Below are 22,343 nucleotides of genomic sequence, written 5' to 3' on the forward strand. Positions count from 1 at the left end.
ATTTTGTTAGATAGCGCCCAGTATTCAAGTCTGTCCAGGTCCTCCTGTATCTTAAGCCTGTCTTCTGGAGTGTTGGTTATTCCTGCCAGCTTGGTTTCATTCGCAAATTTGATGAGTTCCCCATCTATCCCCTCGTCCAAATCGTTGATGAAGATGTTGAAGAGCACTGGGCCTAGAACAGAGCCCTGGGGCACCCCACTACATACTTCCCTCCATGTAGATGCAGTTCCACTGAGGACTACATGCTGAGTATGGCTGGTCAGCCATCTACGAATCCATCTGGTGGTGATGCTGTCTAATCCCTTTTTTTCTATCTTATCAAGTAGTAGGTTGTCGTCTTCTTTATTAAATGCCTTACTGAAGTCCAAGTAAATTATATCCACAGCATTCCTCTGGTCCACTAATTTTGTCACCTGGTCAAAGAATGCAATAAGATTTGTCTGGCATGATCTGTTTTTGACAAACCCATGTTGGCTTTTGGTAATGACTTTGTTTGCCTCTAGGTGTCCGCTGAGTCGTTGCTTGATTATCTTTTCCAGAATCTTCCCAGGTATTGAGGTCAGGCTGATAGGTCTGTAGTTTCCTGGATCTATTTTTCCCCTTTTTTGAAGATGGGAACTACATCAGCTCTTTTCCAGTCCTCTGGTAGTTCCCCAGTGCTCCAGGATCTTTGAAAGATATAGTTCAGTGGTTCTGAGATCACATCTGCCAGTTCCTTCAGAACCTTGGGTATAATCCATCTGGTCCTGGTGATTTGAACTCGTCTAGGGTGGACAGGTGCTCACTTACCATTTTCTTGCCTATCTTAACTTGTGTTTCTAATCTGTTTTTTACGGTACTATTTTTGATAGGTTGGTCTGTTTTTTCCCTTTGTGTAAAGACAGATGCAAAAAACGAGTTAAATAGTTCTGCTTTTTCCCTGTTGCTTGTCACCTTCTTGCCACTTTCTCTCACTAATGGACCAATCATTTCCTTAACTTTTTTCTTGTTTTTTACATGTTGAAAGAATCTTTTTTTTTGTTATTTTTTACTTTTGTTGCAAGCCTTAGTTCATTTTGAGCCTCAGCTTTCCTCACTTCATCTTTGCAGACTCAGGTTATTTGCTGATATTCTGCCTTAGTTATGTGCCCCTCTTTCCACTTTCTATACTTGTCCTTTTTCTCTTTCAATTTATCAGAGAGTTCTTTATGCAGCCATGCTGGTTTCTTTTGAGAGCTGTTATTTTTCTTCTTTTTTGGTATTGTGCTCACTTTTCAAAATTTCCCAAGCTTCTTAAGTTGTTTTCCCCTTGAGGATTCTCATCCATGGAATCCTTCCAAGCTCTCTCTAAGTTTATTGAAATTAGCTCTCGTAAAGTCCAAGACTCTAGTTTGACTATGTTCGATTGCTTGTGCTTGCATAATGTTGAATTCCAATATTGCATGATCACTCCCCCCCCCCCCAAGGTTCCTGTGGCTTCAATATCTTCTATCATTTCATCTCTGTTAGTAAGAATTAGGTCCAATATGGCTGATCCCCTATTTCCCTTCTCTACTTTTTGGGAGACAAAGTTGTCTCCTAGGTTTATCAGGAATCTGTTTGATCTTCCACTTGGTGCAGAGATTGTCTTCCAGTTGATGTCAGGGTAATTAAAGTCCCCCATTACTATTGCGATGTGCTTCCTACATACCTTAGTTAACTGATTAGCAAAAAGTTCATCTATTTCCTCTGTTTGGTTGGGTGGCCTATAGTATACACCTATGGCAATGTCATTTCCCCCCCCCCCATTTATATTGACCCAAATGCATTCAACACAATTTTCATCATTGATGTGCTCTATTTCTGTAGAGCTGTAGTTATTTCTTATATAGAGAGCAAAACCACCTCCTCTTTTATTTGGTCTGTTTCTTTTAAATAATTTAAATCTCTCTAGCTGTGTTTTCCATTTGTGGGTTTCATCCCACCAAGTTTCCGCAATGGCAACAATATAACCACAAAAGGAATCCATGGTGGGAGGGAAGGGGAGACTATCCCTTTCCTAAAGTTTATCAGGCCTCCAGATGTTCCATCCTAAATGAAATATAGGGATTTTCTCCAGTGCTGAGCTGAAGTGTTGAAGTCAGCTAGATCTCTAGTGGTAAGAACTCTGCTGTCCATATTGTTGTTCCCTAACCTGCTTTATTAACACCGTTCCCAATTATTGTCACTTAGCTACTTTCCTCCAAGGTAATGGATGACAAATGTATTTTATGATCAGTTGCTGCCTTTGGTTGCTGTCAGACTCAGGAGGAAATACTACTTTAATATCAAAACACCAAAAGACAGCTTAATCCCAACTAAGGCTGGAAACAAAATGAAAGCATGGGGACATGGCAGAAAATAATGTTGCCAGGGCATGTATGAGCTATGTTTAAATATAAGTGGGGATAAGATCTTTGGAAGAGATTGAACCACTCCATGCCTGCTTTCAAATGCATCCATCTTCTGTGGGGAGATGGCCTTGATTTTTGCATTAACTTGCTTGCTGGGGAGAACATTGAGGGCATAGCAGTCAGTCTGCCTGATTTACGGCCCTTTTGGAGTTGAGGGCTGGTATCTTAAATCTACAATAATTAAATAAAATAAAAGATCCCATCAGTATTTCTTTTTCCTGGAGTGTTGCCCTCGACTGAGGGTTTTTGTTTTGAATCAAATAATCCTTAATCTAATAGAAAGTCCCAACCCTGCTTAGGCTCTCCTTATGAGATGCAGAGGCTGGGGCAGTTTTTGCATTTTGCAGAGGCTGGGCCAGATGTTCTTCTTTTCTTCCAGAATTCTTTTTGGACTTTCCAGTCTACCTTGCAACACTAATATTCCCACAAGTGGGTGAGTTGGTTGTCTGACCAAGTCCTGACCTGGCAAAGGCATCTGTTGGGGGGGGGGGCAGGAATGCTGCTGCTGCAAACCTCACCCTTTATATATATGTGGGTGTTATGACATCACCTCCAGGTACTAAGGACTAGCACTTATGGATCAACAGTACAATAATCTCTCATCATTTTGATAAAACCCTCAGATTCTGCAGGTGCTTCTGTTACCAACTCCATCCCTGATTAGCTTCTAAAGCCAGATTAGGTCAGCCACTTGATGCCATCTGCTCAGACTTTTATGTGGTAAAGCAATTCCCATTACAAATGGGCGCTGGCTGTTTTTCCTTGATTGAGAAAGTGTCTTTCTTGAACTGTTGAATTCGTAGCTAAACTCTCCACTAGCAAATTTTTTTATGCGTTTAATTGCTACACCACACCAGCAAATTAAAGATTAGGGGCCACAGCACAATATATCTGTCTGTGAGTGGGGGTGTTGATGATGATGATAAGGATGATGATGATGATGATGATGATGATGATTTACATTAGCCTCACTTTCATATCACAATCCTGGCACAGCTACTTACTACATCAAGCCATAAAAGAAAAGTTTCCATTTTAGTTGCAGAATTGCATTTTCTACAGTTCTGAAAATGCCATTAAAGATGTAACAGTGGAACAGTTTGCTTGCTTGCTTCTTTGTTTGATTTCAATCCTCTGGGTGCTCCAGGCAGCATACCTAATGCTCCCTCCTCCAGATTGTTCCCCATAACAACAGCTTAATGGGCTAAGCTGGGCTGAGACACAACGACTGGCCTGAAGTCTCTCTGCAGACTCTTGTAGTTATTCCATAATACATTACTGTGTTTCAGTGACTGAAGAAGGCAGCTGGTGCGCAGTAAACGCTGGTAATGTCTTTACAGTGAAGTTGGAGTGGCTGGTGACGGACAAAGATGATCCATCTTTTTATTCTCAGAAGTCAAGAAGATGGGGCACTCAGTCTCTAAAAGGTTCGCCATCACTGTCATAAAATGTTTTACAAAATTCGCCAAATTTCAATTCCACAGCAGTCATGGGTCCTGGAGTTTGGAAGCATTCTGTAAGTTATCCCATATGAAGTACCTTGATTGAAAAAGTTTTGCCTTATGATTTACCATTTTGCTCAATTAAAGGTTACAGACATGCCCATTGGGTTATCATTTCAGAGATATTTTCTTACCTAAACAAAGCAGCAGCAATCTTCCTTCCTTCCTTCCTTCCTTCCTTCCTTCCTTCCTTCCTTCCTTCCTTCCTTCCTTCCTTCCTTCCTTTCCTTTCCTTTCCTTTCCTTTCCTTTCCTTTCCTTTCCTTTCCTTCAGTGATACAGCAGCCTGTATCACTGAAGCAGCCATAAATTTCATCTGGACATTTTCAAATGTGATACCATAACAAAATGCACCCAAAAAATCAGTTTCAGCTTACTCATGGATGAACTTATCTGTGAGTATACTGTATATGGTAGTGCTTTTGAAAATTACCTATATTTCTGATAAATGTCTGTGGTTAAATCAATCCTTGACTTTTTCCAAGAAACTAGTATTTCACGCATATTGTATGCCTGCACCATATTTGAATACTCGTGTTTATACCATATGGGATAAAAATGTTAATTTTCTGTGAGAGTCTTGTTAGTAAGATGGGATGATAGGCAGAGAAGGCAGAGTCTCTTGATCTGACTTGTATTTGAAATGCCTTGTCTAATGAGGCACTGATTTTATTCTGAGCATCTAGTTAATAAGGTGTTTGGGGTTTGTTTTTACTGTTTTGTTTCCATTTAAAAAAAATTGATTCCTGATGAGCTCCAATAGAGTTTCACTCACAGAGTTTTGTGCAGCTTGTTAAGGGTCTATCTCCAATCAAGAAACTGTTGATTGTTTATTCTGAATGCTCTTTAAATGTGGGAACCAGCTACCATTACTGGGAGTTCACATCTGAGTTCAAAGTATTCTCATGTGTCTGTGAAGTTGGGGCTTAATTAGCCAGTCTGAGAAATATTGACCCTTTGCTTAAAGACAGCATTCATCCAAGGCTTCTGCATGTTGGACCTAAACCAGCAGAGGTGGCATCCTCCTGATTATCTATCTATCTATCTATCTATCTATCTGTCTGTCTGTCTGTCTGTCTGTCTGTCTGTCTGTCTGTCTGTCTGTCTGTCTGTCTGTCTGTCTGTCTGTCTGTCTGTCTATCTATTTATATCCCACCTTTTTTATATAAATAACTCAAGGCAGCAAACATACAATACCTAATACTCCTTCCTTCTCCTATTTTCTCCATAACAATAACCCCATGAGGTGCTTTGGTCTGAGAGAATGACTAGCCCAAAATCACTCAGCCAGTGTCCATGCCTAAATAACATTTTTTATTAATCTCATACTTCAAAAGTCATCACTTAGTCACAGGTAACCCTATGGAAGAACTCTGATAGCCAGGCTCTCAATTGCTATGGGCTTAAATAAGTCAAGCGCCTGTGTTCCTTAGGTTACCTTCAGGCTTAAGTTATAGGATATTGTTTGTTTGCTTGGTCCCTTCAAGTCAGCCTTGGCTCTTGGCCTGGACTACTCCCTGCAGTTTTCTTGGAAAGATTTTGGGAGTGGTGTGTCATAGCATTCCTGGTTTCTAACCTCCTATCTCAACCACTGTACCAAACTGGCTCTTAAAATACTATCTCTCTTGCAATCAGTGGTGTTTACAGATGATAAATTTAAGTCCAGCTGAATTGAATCTGCCTAAACTGACCACCCAGCAGTTTTTATTCTGTTTCAGTTCCTCATAAATCAGTGCATGCATTGCCCGCTGATGTTAAAAAGTTAGGAAGAGGTAGAGCGCCCCATGAGCCAGTCAGTTTCTCCTCCAGCTGATCATTTACCTTTGTTTTTAAAAGGAGATTCAAACAATGTTCCTATCTCAAGTTGCCACAGCAATGGAGTAAAAAAAAAATCCTCTTAGATCCTTAGCTGATGAAGGAAAAATGCAAAAAGTGTGTATGGAAGGGTATTCACCCTGGATTCTTCAATTATATTTAATTTTGAAGATAAAACCTATTAGGGCAACATGACAAAGAAGTAAATGAAAATGTAAAATAATCTCCTCTTGCTTAGTAACACCGATCAGTATTAAGTGCCTGTGCTTCCTTTCCACTTCTCTGAATTATATAGACATTTTTCTGCCTGGTAACGGTCAAGAGGGGGATTTCTAAGCGATTGTTTACAGAAATCCTGCTGAAAAGGACTTTTTGCATCAGAACTGAATCCTGAGTTTGCAAAGGGGTTCAGTAATGAAGCCTGGGTTTAGATTAAGAACCCTGATCTAAATCTTGGCAATGAAACAAGGTCTTTAGCCCTAGCAAAGCTCCTGGGTTCCAGTAGAGAGCCAAGTTAGGGTTTTATCTTCTTCTTCCGGTCCCCATTCAGATAAATTCAAACAGGCAGCTATGCATGCCAAGCAAGCAAGGGATGTTTCACTCTTGGAAGAGACCAAAGAGGTTCTCACTCAAACCATATTGTTCTGGGTGGGGATGGTGAATCTTTTTGCAGTCCCAGGGCTCGCAGTTAGAATAATAATAGAATAGAATAATATAACTTTATTGTCACTTTGAATGTACACTAATCGGCATACATTAAAATGAGATTTTGTTGCATTCAACTCTCAAAGGATCACCACTTCCGATATACACTACATAAATATGACAAAAATAAATAAATAAATAAAGTTCAGAAAGGATATTGAACTCTCATGAGGTTTGACAAGATTTTGGCTCTCTCTACCATTGCCATCCATGCATGTGTGTAAGAAGGTCCATGTGGAAAAGATCAGGACTTTGTTCAGAGTTGCTACCTTGTGGTTTTTAAAATCTCTCCTGCAGGCACTGCTTCCATCTAGTTATCACTATGGATATCTTCAATGTATATCACAGAATAATTAAATATGAACAAATCTATTAAAGATGCCTTTAAATAATCTTTCAAGCAGTTCATTTAATTCAGAATTTACTCTCAATGCTATTTAGGGGTGTTGCATTTCTTTTGCTAGGAAGAAATCTTTGGAACTCATGTATTTTATGAGCAACACTTCCTTTGTATATCCTTTTTTCTGCTTCTGCATGTGCTTGAATGAAAATATGGCTGCTTTAAGGGACCCATTAAAGATGCAGCTGTTTTAATGAAATGGTGTTAAAGCAACTACCTCTTTTTTCAGATTCTGTGGAAGAAAAGAGGCAAGGGTGCTTCATCCTATGGCAGAGTACTACTGCACTCATTAGAATCCCAAAGCATTCTATTTTTGAAGCATGCATAGTCCATCAATCAGTGCAGTGATGATCCTCCCTTTATTGGATGTGTTCCAGTAAGGTCTAGAGAACCATCTCACTGGGATTCTTTGATTTAGATTCTGCACTAAATTGGATTACAGGGGTAAATGGCTCCTCCCAGCTCTGTGATTTTATTCTGTCATTACCTTATAGTGATAGTAATGGTGGAAGCTGCCATTCATGACTACACTTCTTATATTTGTAGATATCTTCTCCAGGCATATACTGAAATATGTGAGCTGCTTGTAAAAGTCATTATGTTCTGTCAGTAGGATGTATAAGAAACAGCATGATACTGAAGTGTGACAGGGATAAAAGATGGTTCTCCAAAAGGTAGACTGAATTCAAGCACAGCAGACAAACAAGGCATATTCTGTTGCAGGACATCTCATCCCCAAAACACAGTCATCCCACTAGATTTGATTTGCTTCCAGCTGTAATAAATCTGTCCAAAAGATATGAGAATGGAAAGCCAAGCATCACTTTTAAATGGAACAATAGTTTTAGTGGCCCCAGGCTCCAGATGTTTCCTCTCAGTCATTGCTGCCTCTTGACAACTTTTGCCATGGCTAAATCTGGTGCCATTTTCCACAGTGTTGTGTAAACATTTGTAGAGAGAAGGAAGATAAGGAAATGCCCCCTGCAAATAAGAGATTAACCGGTGCTGGTAGGCACTATAAATGCATTAGAAATACCCAATATTTGCCTGACGGGTACTGAGCCAAATAAAGAATAAGGAAATAAGAGCATTTGAAGTCATTTTTTGAATCTAATCATAGTACTCACACTCATAACAGGGAGCAAAATGAAATGAGTCCAAATCTATAACTTTTTGAGAATTTAATCTTGGAAATTAATATATATAATATTGAGAGATCATTGTTCTGGAAATTCTGAACATTATGTAGAAGAAATTAAAAACTCTATAGATACCAAATATAATGCACTATTTGGTTGAACAATTTTATTAGTAATTGTTATTGGCTGGCAGGTGTGGTTATTTCTAGCTCATTGGCTGAATGAAGGATTCTTCTGAAAAAGATTTATGAAGTTGAGCCAGTGAGGATGATATCGTGGGACTCCTGCTTGGATGTTACTACTTTTTGAGCTCTAGTGTCATGTTTTTAAATGTGTAGATTCATTCTGCAACAGTAATAATAATACTATTACTACTACTACTACTACTACTACTACTACTACTACTACTACTACTACTACTACTAATAATAATAATAATAATAATAATAATAATAATAAAGTTGGAAGGGACCTTGGAAGTCATCAAGTCCAACCCCCTGCTCAGGCAGGAAACCCTACACACCATTTCGGACAGATAGCTGTCCAGTCTCTTCTTAAAAACATCCAGTGTTGGAGCATTCACCGCTTCTGGAGGCAGGTTGTTCCACTGGTTAATTGTGTTAACTGTCAGAAAGTTTCTCCTTAGTTCTAAGTTGCTTCTCTCTTTGGTCAGTTTCCACCCGTTGCTTCTCATCCTGCCTTCAGGTGCCTTGGAGAATAGCTTGATTCCCTCTTCTTTGTGGCAGCCCCTGAGATATTGGAACACTGCTATCATGTCCCTCCTCGTCCTTCTCTTCATTAAACTAGAGTAGACATACCCAATTCCAGCAACCGTTCCTTATATGTTTTAGCCTCCAGTCCCCTAATCATCTTTGTTGCTCTTCTCTGTACTCTTTCTAGAGTCTCAGCATCTTTTTTATATCGTGGTGACCAAAACTGGATGCAGTATTCCAAGTGTGGCCTTACCAAGGCATTGTAAAGTGGTATTATTACTTCACGTGATCTTGATTCTATCATGGTAAACAGAAGGCTTTTGAATCTTTTCAGTGTATAATAGCTTTTAAAATCCTAATCTTTCCTTGCTGCCTATATAGTAGATTATTAGGAAGAGTAGGTTGCAAACAGCCAGCAATTGTATGCAAATATATGTGAATGAATGCATGGACTGTTTCTAAAAGAGGAAAATATTTTTCCTTCTCTCCATCTTAAAAGAAAAAAAAACTGCAAGATTTATGTCAGATCTTCAAGAAGCACAAATCATGGGTAATGTAAGGTTACAATTGCAGAATATTACAAGTCTGAAAGCCCTTCTCGTTCCTTTACTTTTGCTTTCCAGAAAACTAGGGAGGATCCCTTCTGAGATGTTTCCCATGCCTGTTTTCCTTCTGTGGACTGAGGTACCTTCGCTTTGGTTGATTCAATTATTGTAACATGTCCTTCCTGGCATCGTCCTTGAAGACCACTTGGAACTTACAGTTGGTCTAGAATGCAGAGGCATTGGCAGAGCTGTGTGAGCTGTTTCTGATGCAATTTAAAATACTTGTTATTACCTATAGAGCCCTTCAATTTCATAGGGCCTGGTTACTTGAGAGATTACCTGTTTCCTCATGTTTCTGCTCATTGTCATCTTACAGGATCTAGGAAGCATGAATGATATCCCCAAGGAGAGTTATACTGCTCCCACTTTTCTGACTTTTTGCAACCTGCTTAAGATCTGGTGGCTTTCCAAGGCCCTGGGCTAGGATGAAAGCTGCTTTGGTTGTTTATTGGCAGCTTAGCTTGGGGGGCTTCTGGCCAGTTCTCTTTTTGTCTTTTAATGTCTTTTAATTTTTATACATATGTAAGGTGCCCTGAGTCACTATGGATTCAAGTGGCCTGCCCTCCCCAAACAGACTGTGCCCTAGTGAAAATAAATGAAATCTATAGATAAGAAGGGGAATTTTAAAGTTCATAGGGAATTATTGGTTAACAGAAAAGCTGGCTGTGCAGCACATATTTGTTTACTCTGTGCACAAAAAAATACAGAATGAATGTAATCTTAGGTGCAAAATGTGACCCCATGAAAATTTTCCTTTTCTGACTTCTGGGTTAGATGTCGTGGTGTTACAGGCACAGGAAAACGGGGCTCCGTTTTCCATGTCTGATTTCGCTCTGCTGGGAGAGGTGACGAAGAAGAAGGGGACCCTCATCGATTGCAGAGGGGCGGCGGCCATTCCATTTGATCTGAGGAAGCTCTTCAGACCGGCAGAAGAAAGACTGGCCATATTTATGCAGCCAGCCAGAAGCCACCAGCAACCCAAGATAAGCACTAATTAGCAATCTCTGAACAATGCAGATGGAACTGGGTGAGAACATAATCCTCTCTTTACAACTTTAAAACTTCTTCCTGGAAAAAAGAATTCCCAAAGCAAAGAATACCCCCAGATGATAGAGAGAAGGGGAATTTCTGCTCTGTTCTCTCAGGAAAAGAGAAGCGGCGAATAACTTTCTTTGGGGGGAAATTAGAGAAAACTACAAGATTAATTTGGATTTAATATAGTGACATAGCTTTGACAAATTTGGGGTCTAAAAGTATTTTTAAGATTTTCTTTTTGAAAAGATATTTGGAAAGTTGGTGAAATAAGTTTGGACTTAAAAGTTGGAAGATGGATGTTAATGACATCTAGTGGTGAACCGTGGCATTACAATTTATTATGCTTAAAGAAAATTTGGCATGAAGCCCGGACATAGATAAGGCTCTTTGTTGTTCCTGGAAACTCTCACTTTTGCAGACTGCAGCTGAGAAAAAGGAAAAAAAAATACTTGGACTGTTTTATCTGTATGAAGGAGAAATAAACCATTCTGAATTGGCCAGCCTGGATTACAAATATTGACTGACTTTTAGCTTCAAGAATTATCAAGAAATATTAAGAAAGTTGCTTCTGGACTATTTCTCTTTGGAAGAAACATGGATAATCAGCAAGAAAATGTAAATGGACTTCAGAAAGAAATTCTTTCCATGTTGAAATCAATTCAAGAGACAATTGTTTTAAATTATGAGGAGACTAAAAATAATTTAAATAACATAAATGAACAACTCTCCAACTTAAACTTACAAGCAAAAAATGTTCAGAAAATGACCATAAAGAATGAACTAGCAACTCAGAAACCAGAAGGAAAAATAGAGAAAACTGATATAAAGATAGAGGATTCGAAAGAAGAAACCAACAGGCAGGTACAGATAAATAAAAATTTGGAAGACCCAGATATAACACCGGAAATAGGAAAGACATTTTACTTTTTAAGACTTCAGAATGTATTTGAGGACAAGGAAGAACTGATAGAATGGATGACAGAGCTGTTAGGAGAAATGCTGAAAACTGGGGAATAAGAAACTAAAAGACAAACTGAAAGAAAATGGAGGCTGTTTAACGAATATAAATGGATTAAACGATTTTACAAAAACACTTTAAATAAATTGTCTTTTTTATTCCAAATAATATATACAGAAACAGAGGAAGAAATACTTGGTGACCTAAATACGCTGATTTGCAAAGTTATTTGGCAAAGGAAGAAAGCTAGAATAAGATTGAAGAAAATAGAGGTCCTGACTAATTAGATGAGGTAGTATACCATCTAATTAATGTTTGAATATGATTAAAAGAATAGAAAATTGTTAGAAATAAAAGGACCACTATAAATTAGAAGGATGTGATTTGTAACTAGGATAACATAATTTTTTATAAGATGGGAAATATGAAAATACTAAGAGGGTCGGTATAAGGGAAGCTTTTAGTTACCCAAATGTAATTAATTATGAGAAAAATGATAATTGATGTTATTTTGAATATTGATGGGAATTAAAATTGAAAAAAGAGAAAAAAACAGGATACGGATTGAATAAGGGAACTCTGATTGCAAATACATTTGAGATATGTTTTGGCTAGAGAAGATATTATAAACTGATATTATTGACACTATGTATAAAATTAGAAACATGTGATGAAGATGTTTATATTTAATTGTATAGGTATTAATAGCAGTAAGAATTTTATTTGCATAGTGTGGAAAAATGATTATTATTGGAAGAAGAGAGGACCAAGGAAATACTGGATGGTATAGTATTGGATATTTTGAGTGAAAGATAATATGTACCACTGAATGATAAAGGAACCCAGACACCGAGTTGTTTATCAAGTACTTATGGTTGTAGAACTTGAAATTAATAAAATATTTATAAAAAGAAAAAAGAAAAATTTCCTTTTTCTTTCCCCTCTACCCAATAACTCTACAGGCTAGAACAAAATTTCATACTATGCCACTTTCCTTTACCATATGTTCCAACCTGTAGATTTGCATAATTCCTGCTCATTATAAAATGCAGGAGAATGCAATATGCAAAACGGCAAGAACATTCACATTTCATACATATGTGGAGGTCAGACAATTCAGCTCTTTGTGAATAATGTGGACTTATTTTACCACAGAATTTTTATTTGTTTCCTGGGAATTTCAGTTGATATTATAAAGCAAGTCTAATCTAGTTAATGGTAGCGCTTGTCCAAGATCAAAACACTTGGTACATTTATTGAGAATAAACCACACTGAGCAATGTGGTAATAACTTCCAATAAAGACACCTAGCTGTGGGCTATGAATTCTGCTGAAAGCTCTGGGCACTTCAGCCATTACCAATTTGTTACTCTGATTTTAATGGGGCAGTCACAATAGCTTTCTTGGACTGTAGCCAAGACTTCACATACCAAGTGTTTTCAAAATTACAAACTGCCATGGAAATTTAAGAAATTGCAATTATATGTAATCATACCTTAATCCACCTCTCACTGTATGTAACTTATTATGTAGCACAATTAGTCCCCCTGGGTGAAAAAGCCCATTGCCATCTGCATGAAAGACTAATCCAGTCAGTGCCATGGACAACAAAGGCAAAGTCACACTGGCTGCAGGTGGGAGAATTGGTTTTGGCAGGGAGACCGCCCTCGAAGTATCAGAAATGTTAAAGTCTCACTTCTCTTTCCCAGCTACAAAATAAGCAGACTCAGAAAAGTTATCTACTATAATGTTTATTAAATAGTACTTTTAAAAGGCTTTTATACAAATCATAGAAACACAGTTTGGGTTTTCTTTAAACACTGAAGAATCACAGTAAAAGCTTTAAAGTCCACATGATCTGGCACAGCCAGTAAAATGATCAAACTACCTTGAGCTGGTAAGATATGCAAAATCCTGTTTCCTGCATTTCCCCCCCCCCCGCCCTTTACTCCCCAGGCTTTCTTGTTGACATCTCCCTAGAAAGCAAAGACCAGCTGTACTGCAGTGCTCCTACTGGCCATGGTGACGCTGACCATGGGAGGCAGGAAGGCAGGCAGGCAGGGAGGGAGAGGGCAAGCAATATTTCAGCAAAGGTACTGGTAACACTAGGCTGCATTTCTTTGTCCGTTTGGAAAAGAGGGAGGTTACTAAAGAACATGGATCATCAAGCACAACATACATTTGCAGATGACAACATACTGACATGAAAATATGCACCTTTTCTTTTCTTTTCTTTTCTTTTTTTCTTTCACCCTATGAAAAATACAATCAAACACCATTTTCTGCATTAGAACATTAGTAAAGCACCCAGCACGGAGGTAGGTGAGGTATCAGCTATGCAGCATTATGGCCGGTTTCTGCTCACTGAGTGCACACACAACAAAGCCCCTGTACCTGCCAACATAGAATACAAAGTGTGTGGGACTCATGCCATTTGCTCTGCCCTCCCGGCTGAACCTATGCCGAGGGCCTCCATTAAAGATACAAGAAACCCCACATAGCCACTCACATATATAATACATACAGAGAACTCACAAGCACGCGCAAACACATATACATTGTAATATATGTATACACGAACTCTCACTCTCTGTATGTCTACTACAGACAGCAACACTACCTTTTAATATATCTATATCATCTCTGAGGTCTTCCTTCATCCACCATACAAGTATAAGAGAAATACGGATGGGACCCCATCCACCTATGCTTTATTCTTCCACTGAAAACCATGGAGAGCTCCAGAGATAAGCCTTAGCTGGCTCGTGGACCTTTCTTCAACATTGGTAGCAATAATCAGGAAGCCCCTGTAAAATTAGATGGTCCACTCTATAGTTCAGTTTAGAGCGGGCTGAAGTGTATCTGTATATGGTATACCTGGATAGATACAGTCATTATTCTGTTAGAACAAGGCTGCTTTTAAGGCAGTGCTTTTGAAATGTCCTACTACCAGGGTACTTTCTCTATGCTGACTTCTGCAATGGAAACCCAGAAGCACATAAAACTAAACTCTTATATAGAATTGGGGCAATATTCCAAAGTATTCTCCAGGACTTGAGCCACTGGCTAGCCAGCTGTTTGCTCTGTGTGAACAGTGGCTATTCCAAAACTCCTGATGCTGCTATTCATTTTAGGAATGATGGATGGCATCTTGCCCATGCTGCTTTTCAAGGACATATATTTTTATAGGTAGTCCTCAATTTACAACCATTCATTTATTGATTGTTCAAAGTTACGACGACACTGAAAAAAATGACTTCTGACCATTGCAGCATCTCCAGAGTCATGTGATCAAAATTCAGAAGCTTGGCAACTGGCATGTACTTCAGCAATGGCTGAAGAGTCCTGGGATTGCCATTTGCAACCTTCCCAGCCTAGCAAAGTCAATGGGAGAAGCTGGATTTGCTTAACGACCATGGCAAAAAAAGGTTGCAAAATCAGATGTGACTCACTTAATAATCACCTTGCTTAGCACTGGAAATTCTGGTCCCAGTTGTAATCAAGGACTACCAGTAATATTATTTCTTTCAATGAGTTGCTCCTGCTGGTTTTCTGCAGAACGGAGAAAATAGTGCGAAAATCAATGCTTTAACATCCTAGTCTATCACAGAATTAAATGCACCCAAATGAGCTGCACTAAGCACACCTAAACCTGTACAGAATTGTGACTTCAGTGTGTTAAAGTGAAAGTAAGTGCCTTGTTCATATCCTTGCACACAGGTGGTTATTACCACACACACCAAACATTCTAGACATTCAGCTTGGTAAGCATGCATATAAAACTGTTCAGAGGAGCATTTCATAGTTTGCATGACAGTATATCCTATATAAGTAGGATAACTGTGCAAATCCTCATTTCTATACATGTGTACATATATGACACATGTGTACCCAAAGGTATACCATTACATTCACAAGTAGCAGTTTAGAAATGCATTCCTGCGAAGTGTAGCCAGTGAAATGTCTTTAACAATTACTGACAATTAGGTACGTTCCTAGAAAAGAGCTTTGCCAGCACAACATCACAAAGATGAAGCTATATTGGCATCATAATATTGTCATTGAATATCAAACTATCATACTAAGCTATCAGGTGTCATTCCTCAAATTACCATTTTTTTAAACTGCTTATCCAATCTGTTTAATTTGGAAAACTTTCCACACCTCAGTCACTATGATTTTTCCAAAAAAAACCCTGTGGCTTGAAGATTGCTGCCAAGAGCTGAACAAAAGGAATTGGAAACTGGAAGTTGGTATGTAAACTGGTCTGCAACACACTTCAAGCATGGCACAGCACCCGTGGAAACATTAGATATATATTTGACTATCTGAAAAGACAAAACTCTACCCAGTAGAGATCTGATGGTAATGAAGAAGTGAAAGAGGAAGAGGGACAAGGAGAAACATTGAATGCCTCAGTTGTATTTTGTTACATCACACATCTCTAAGGGAAAAATATTTTTCTAAGGCACTTTATTAAAAAAAGTCAAATACATATTCACACAAAGCCCTTCAAAAATAAACAAGTTGCTATGCAAAGCACAACAAGCAAATTGCATTTTTCTGAAGGAAGAAGAAGGTGATAGAAGATTGCTCCAGATCCATTTATTCAACATCCATACTAGAATATCAGCTTAACTTTGATACCCTGCAATGTTGCCATAACCTTAGGTTTCCAATGGCTGGGTCCTCCTGAAGGGACCTGAATCTGTGAAGGACCGATGCCTTTGCCAGACAGCACCACAATTATGAATCTGCTCAAAAGGTACATTAGTTTAGAATCCTTTGCAGAAAACTTAAGTCCTTATTAACTAATGATGACATTAAATCATATCTTTCAGTTAGAGGTATCATTGCCACTCTGTGATGGGCTGAATAACTGCATTTACTCCATGAGCCTTTTAATACTTTTTTCCCCCTCATCAGAGTGGACACAGCATTAACAAAATATATTTATCTTTCTATCTATCTAGCAGCCCGTCTTCCTCTTGAAGTATATAAAAAGCCATCTCCTGAGTTCTTGGGCACCTTATAATTGTGTCTTTTGTTTGCTGCAATTTTCTTACACTAAAAAAAACAAGATTAAAAAAGGGGGTCAGAAAGAAAAGGAGAAGAAAGAGCCCTTGTGATGAAGGCCTCTGCTGTTTCAGTCCAAGATCTGGATTTAATAAATGGCTCTTATTCACAAACCACTTTAAGGCTCTTCAGCTTCTCTGGAGGAGGTGCTTCTGTCAACTTTCACACCTCAGGCTGCCTGTTTCTTTTGTTGGTAATCCGAAAAGAAAGTGCTTTTCCTGCTGACCCATGAGCCAAATCCTCCCGCCCTTCCCCCCATCCCCAATCCCTGCCACTCCTCTTCCAATTGGTGAAAGGGAGCCACATGGTTTCATTGGATGGGGTGGGGGTGAGAGATGGGAGGGCTGTTGGAAGTGGCTGCAGCTTCCTGGACTTGTTTCACACACACACCCCAGCACCGAGACAGTCCTTTTCAATCAAGCACCATTTCTGACAGGTGATCTACTGGCTGGGGCACGCAGGTATCTGTGTGTGCGAGCAAGTGTGAGATTATAATTCCTAAGACTAGAAAGGGGAAGGGGCCATTTAGCAATCTCATCCGAAGAAGGAAATGGCAAATAATTATCCACATTTTGTCTCTTGCTTCCTCAAAACCAAGTGGATCTTTTGCCTTCCTCAGATGGGATTGACTCATAGAAGAAACAAAATGGAGAGCATGGCGGCTCCTTCGTTTGAGCCTACCCAGTTCTTCCTGCAAGAGCAATTGACCATATTTCTTACAACATCCTCTTCCAACTTTCTTCCTGCTGCTGCTTTCTTCTTCTTCTTTTTCTTCTAAACAACAGCAACCCCCACCCCATCCCTTCAGCATTCCAGCATGGGCTTGTGTAAAATTATGGCATTCAGTTTCCATAGAAAAAGTAATCTTCCCCAGCCACGACTGCTGGAATGAAATGTCAAATGTGATTTCAGTGCAATCAGTCATGCCTCAGAGCAACACTTTTGGTGGTTCATTTTGACCTTGTGTTTGATACCATCATAAAGCTCAAAGTTATAATTCTCCAGAGTGGTAGAGCTCCGGGAAGAGAGGCTAGTATAGTAACAGGTGCAGTACAGTAGTAGCCCAGCACAAATTGCCCCTAGAAGGACTCCTAGAGAACTCATGGCTATGATCGTAACCAGGATGGGGTCCAGAGTATATAGCCAGTTCTTCTCTGTGTCCACCAGTGGAGTCAATGGGGAGTTTGTAGAAAGCATGGTGTGGTTTCTGTCCAGGTTTATGGCATCTGAAATGCAATGGGAAGCAAGAGGTTATCAGAAAAGCAGCCTTGGGTGGGACTAGTGAAGGAGGGAGAAGGACCCCCATGGAGGGGCCAGCTTCTAGAACAGCTTTGCTGGCTGAGGAATTCTGGGAGTTGAAGTCCGCAAGTCTTAAAGTTGCCAAGGTTGAGGACCGCTGTTCTAGAATATCTGTCTTTATCTGAGTTTAGCTGGAGGACAGGCCTTACATGCCCTTTAACCAAATTGTCACAGGGATTGTAGGAGATCTTCTCCTGTATGAACTTATAGGAAGGTTAAAATGTCTGAAGCTAAAGGGTCTAAAATACTTTTAATTAAACACTGTTGCTTTGGTAAATACACTGTAATTCTTTTTAAACTTATCCTCACAACTTTCTTTACTAGTGGGACTCTTGCTGGCGCTCTTACTTTCTCAAGCCACATGCAACAGGGAGCTTCTGTCTCCTACATGGAGACATAAGGTCAATATTCACAGTTTCAGCCTGACCTCCAATTTGCATCACTTTATAATATTTTCCCTTCCTGTGTTTTCTGCCTGCTGTTTCAAAGAAATGCTCTGTGGTTTTACTTTAGCGAAAAAGACTTAAAGAACATGATTTTGTTTGCATCCCTAGTGAAACAAATTGTATCTTTTAGTTGCCAAATGTTTCTGCTGCCTAATTTGTCCCCAATTCATGCTCCAGCTAAAGCTTTACATTTCTCTTCCTCTAGATCCATCACATCTGAAGGATGCTAATTCTGTAATGGTGAGAAAATACCAGAAGGCTGGCAGGGAAGCATAGGGAGCATATATGTTTAGTAACAATTATAGAATAACTTCTCCAGGCCTTGAGTATTCTAGATATTAACTTGCTGTATTCCAACTTGCTCTTGGTTCTATATCTGAGAAAAGATATACTAGATGTTTTTGCTAAAACAGTGTGTGTGTATGGAGGGGGGGAGGATCCTTCCTCAATTTGCTCTTCTCCCTGATTGTCAGAGTTCTCTGATCTTGCACTTGACACATGCAACTGTGCCAGTATCCGCCCACCAATTAATAGACTGAGTTCTCACAATTAACAAGCCCTATTTTGTGTAGTACAGATGCTAATTAGGATTATGCAATGTGAAGGTAAAACGTACCCTAAATATGGGACCAACTACTATTAAAATACTGTACTTTGTTTCTATACCCTAAACATGACTTGTGTAGCCAGAGGTAAGGACTCACATACACATCTGTACCAATTCTAAAGCAAACTGATTTAATCCACTTACATCAGATTCATGAATGGCTTACTTGTGGCTAAGCAATAATTTGCTTTTCAGAGAATCATAGAAAGCAGAATTGAAACTTGAATACGGAAGCAGGGAACATCTGCTACTCACCGTCTTCAGAGTCTTCTCCAAAGTCTTCCCCATGAATTGAAACCTCATCCTCCAATGCTGGGAAATCCACTGGAATGAAAAAGATGTTGCAAAATGTTTAATTCAAAAAACAGGAAGATACACTTCCCCTTAAATAAATTCACACTTTTCCAAAAAGTTTTTTTTTCAAGGCCAAAGCTAGTATCCATTCATATTTATTACCATACTATGGGAATTACATGCATCACTGTAACTAAACCAGATAAGACTGATTATTACTGAAGGAAGCTTCTTTATCATTGCTATGCTTCATTAATAGCATGATCACATTTCCATAGTGCCCATTGTTAGTCACCATCAATGAGGCATCCATGTCATCATCTGACATACATCTCAGTAGATATAAAGCACAAATGACCACTTTCAATATGGGTATCAAATGCCATATATGGAAGCCGTATATCATCATTATATATATGATTGTAAAAGTCAGATTAAGTTAGTAAGACAAGAATTCCATAAATGCCTTCAGATATTCATGCAAATCATTCTTATAAGCCTAACTTCTTATAAGCTACTTCCTTTTCATTGTGCCCTCTAAGGGGTCCTTGGTGTTCTCTGAGCTTGCTTGTTTTCTTGCAGATGTTTCATTACCCTATCACTAGTGCTAGTAAGGAGTGCAGTTTGCTGTCAGTTTATATTGTGGTGTCTTGACTGTGTGTTGGTCTTAAGGATTCTTTGGTTGGACTGTTTACTAATGGCTCCTTGGTGTTCTCCTTCATTGTTGCCCTTTGTTACCCTCAAACTTCACCTTCATTGTCCCACACATTCTTCTCCCTTCTTATTTTATTTATTTATTTTTTTGGTCCTTCCATATCGCCCACTTCTGACTGCCTCCGTCTCTTAGCAGCTGCTTCCATGCTACTTGCTTCAGGCTATTTACTCTGAGTCTGGAAAAATCAGGAGGGTGACAGTCAAAATGGATTTCTCTGGCAGTTTCCCTTTTTTTACTTGATTTCATTTTTCTGCTTCCCCAGATTTCCATGCAACTTGCTTAATGTTTATGTAATCTGCTCAGATTTTTCTCGCTTTCCTCTTGGAAGTAGGGACGGAGGATTTTGCATGTGTCTCTGCCCACAGGTACGTGTATGCTCCAGAGAGAAATAATGTCTGTACATCCAGCTTCTTTTTTGGAAGGCAGAGTGTGCAAGTTAACATTTTTATATCTACCCACCTATCTAATTTGGTCAGGTGACAGTCAGACATATATATATTGATGAATAGGAGAAACATTAACTTAACAAATGGGGCACTATTAATTTTATAGATAGGATGAACTGTCTCAGGGGTTTTTATGTATAAATTATATGATTTTTCAAACTAATTTGACATACTTATGTCTATTTTTTTAGTAATTATAGTTCCTTGGGAATTTATATATTAAAAAGACAATTGCCCCATTTTAAAAAATAATCTTACGTATGCACTGGGGGAGGACATTAAACATTCTAGTATATTTTAAAAGTTGACTTTTATACCTGTATTGTTTGTGGGTGGGCATTAAATACAATAAGCTGGCATGGAGGGGAAATTGAGTTATACTTCCTTATTAATTTTCTACTCTTTTGTCATTGCAGGGATTCTATAAACATGATTTATACATTTGTACATCAATTAATTTTATTCAATTTCCTTAATGGTCCAGCCACTTTTTGGACCTGGCATCATCCATTTTGGCAGTAAGGCCCCAAGCATTTTTAGCATAGAATGTTTGGGGCCTTTGGCCCTATGCAGATGTAAGGATTAACTATAGTTGTATAGTAGACATTTTGTTTTGTTTTGTTTTACTCCAGGGCAATATCTCACATTTTTAAGGATAACAAAGCTTAGGCATGAACATACATGTAATCATTGGTGCACTCAATACTTGATGGCTCACAACTGATGATAGCAATTCTATCTGTTTAATTACAGAAAAGGCCACAATCATGAATTCTTCCCTCCTTTGGAACTGACCTAGGTTGCAATAATTAGTGATTATCTTCCTTCCATTCTTCTTGAAGTAGGGGGAGTGTTCTTCATCCCTGTAAGAGTTCTCTCTCAGCTAATATTTATTTATTTATTTATTTATTATTTTAATTTCTATTATTTTAATTTAATTTAATATTTATATTAATTATTTAATTAATATTTATATATTTATATTTATATTTAATTTAATATTTATATTAATTTCTATTATTTTAATTTCTAATAAAAACAGACAGCCCTCCCCTTCTTACAGAATTAGTATAACTTAAACAAACGTCAATCTATATGTGGCCAGTTGGGAGTTACATGTGAGGATTGCTACCAGCAGTTACAGTGTTGGAAATGAGGAAGCAACTATTGTAGCATCTGATTTGTGGGCACTTTCCCCTAGATTAATCTTTGGTTGATGTTGAATCATCAGACATTGAAGTTGTGTGTGTGAACACAACTGAAGCTCAACTGCCTTCATGAATAAATCCAATCAACAAATGTGCTACATTTTTATTCTTTAGTGTCAGAAATGAAATCACGCAACACTGTCCCTATCATTTTAGGGGGGGAAAGTATTCTGCTGTTCAGCATGTTTCACACAAGTTGAAACACAAACAAAAAACAATCAGCTGACAATTTGTAAGGCCAATGAAGTGAAACATGAATATGTGCTTGACAAGCATGGCACAAACAAATGCCTCCCACGGAAGGTGGTGATACAACATTCGGGAATTACAAGCAATTATTAAAACTACAAATGTACTTGCCACAAGAAAACTAAACCTGAGCTGATATGCAGAAATGTATGAGGAGCTCTGTTACTGGTATAGGCCTTGCTAAGTATGCCTAAAAAACAAAACAGTCCCAAGCAGGAGCAAAAAAACAAACCAAAAAACCCCCAACAGCAGTAGTTCAACAACAGCTTGGAGGACTGGGTTTTCAAATCACGCTCAAGGCCATATGGAGACATTTTGCTGCCTCAAGCAGAGTCCGGAGGGTACCCTCTTCTGCCACAGCCAATGTTCGGCTGTGCTGCAACATTTAAAGTGGAGCTAGGTTGAAAAATTATCTTGCTTCCCCCCCCCTTTCTTTCTACCAATTATCATTCAACAGAGTAAAAGAATTAGGAATTCTTTTTGAACATTATCATGAACAGGATGAAATTCCCTTGCATTTAGTGATGAGATGGGCAAGGGGTGTGTGTGGTGGACAGTCTTTCACTGGATCACCATTTCTGCAATGACCCACAGCCATTTTGATTTCAAACAATTCCAGTAAGGGAGAAACTATGAGAGAACCCCCTCCTGTTCTCTAGGGCTTTTTCTGAAGGCTTCCCAGGGTGTGCCATTCCTCTGAGAAATATCAGTGAACAACACA

The 22,343-nt window shown here is 38.7% G+C and overlaps 1 protein-coding gene across 1 annotated transcript in view; it reads right to left on the reverse strand.

Annotated features, from left to right (window-relative positions):
* Window positions 1-17,279: 17,279 nt before the first annotated feature.
* The window catches only part of NRP2 (neuropilin 2), a 159,256-nt gene continuing 154,192 nt past the window's right edge, over window positions 17,280-22,343 (reverse strand). Inside the window, exons 18-19 of the mRNA XM_029284702.1 lie at window positions 18,966-19,034; window positions 17,280-17,584 (exon numbers count right to left, since the gene is read on the reverse strand). Coding sequence (XP_029140535.1) covers window positions 17,280-17,584; window positions 18,966-19,034 — 374 coding nt within the window. The remainder of the gene's footprint in view (window positions 17,585-18,965; window positions 19,035-22,343) is intronic.

This window comes from Protobothrops mucrosquamatus, unplaced genomic scaffold (genome assembly GCF_001527695.2).
Source record: "Protobothrops mucrosquamatus isolate PMUCROS unplaced genomic scaffold, P.Mucros_1.0 scaffold_9, whole genome shotgun sequence".
NCBI lineage: Eukaryota > Metazoa > Chordata > Lepidosauria > Squamata > Viperidae > Protobothrops > Protobothrops mucrosquamatus.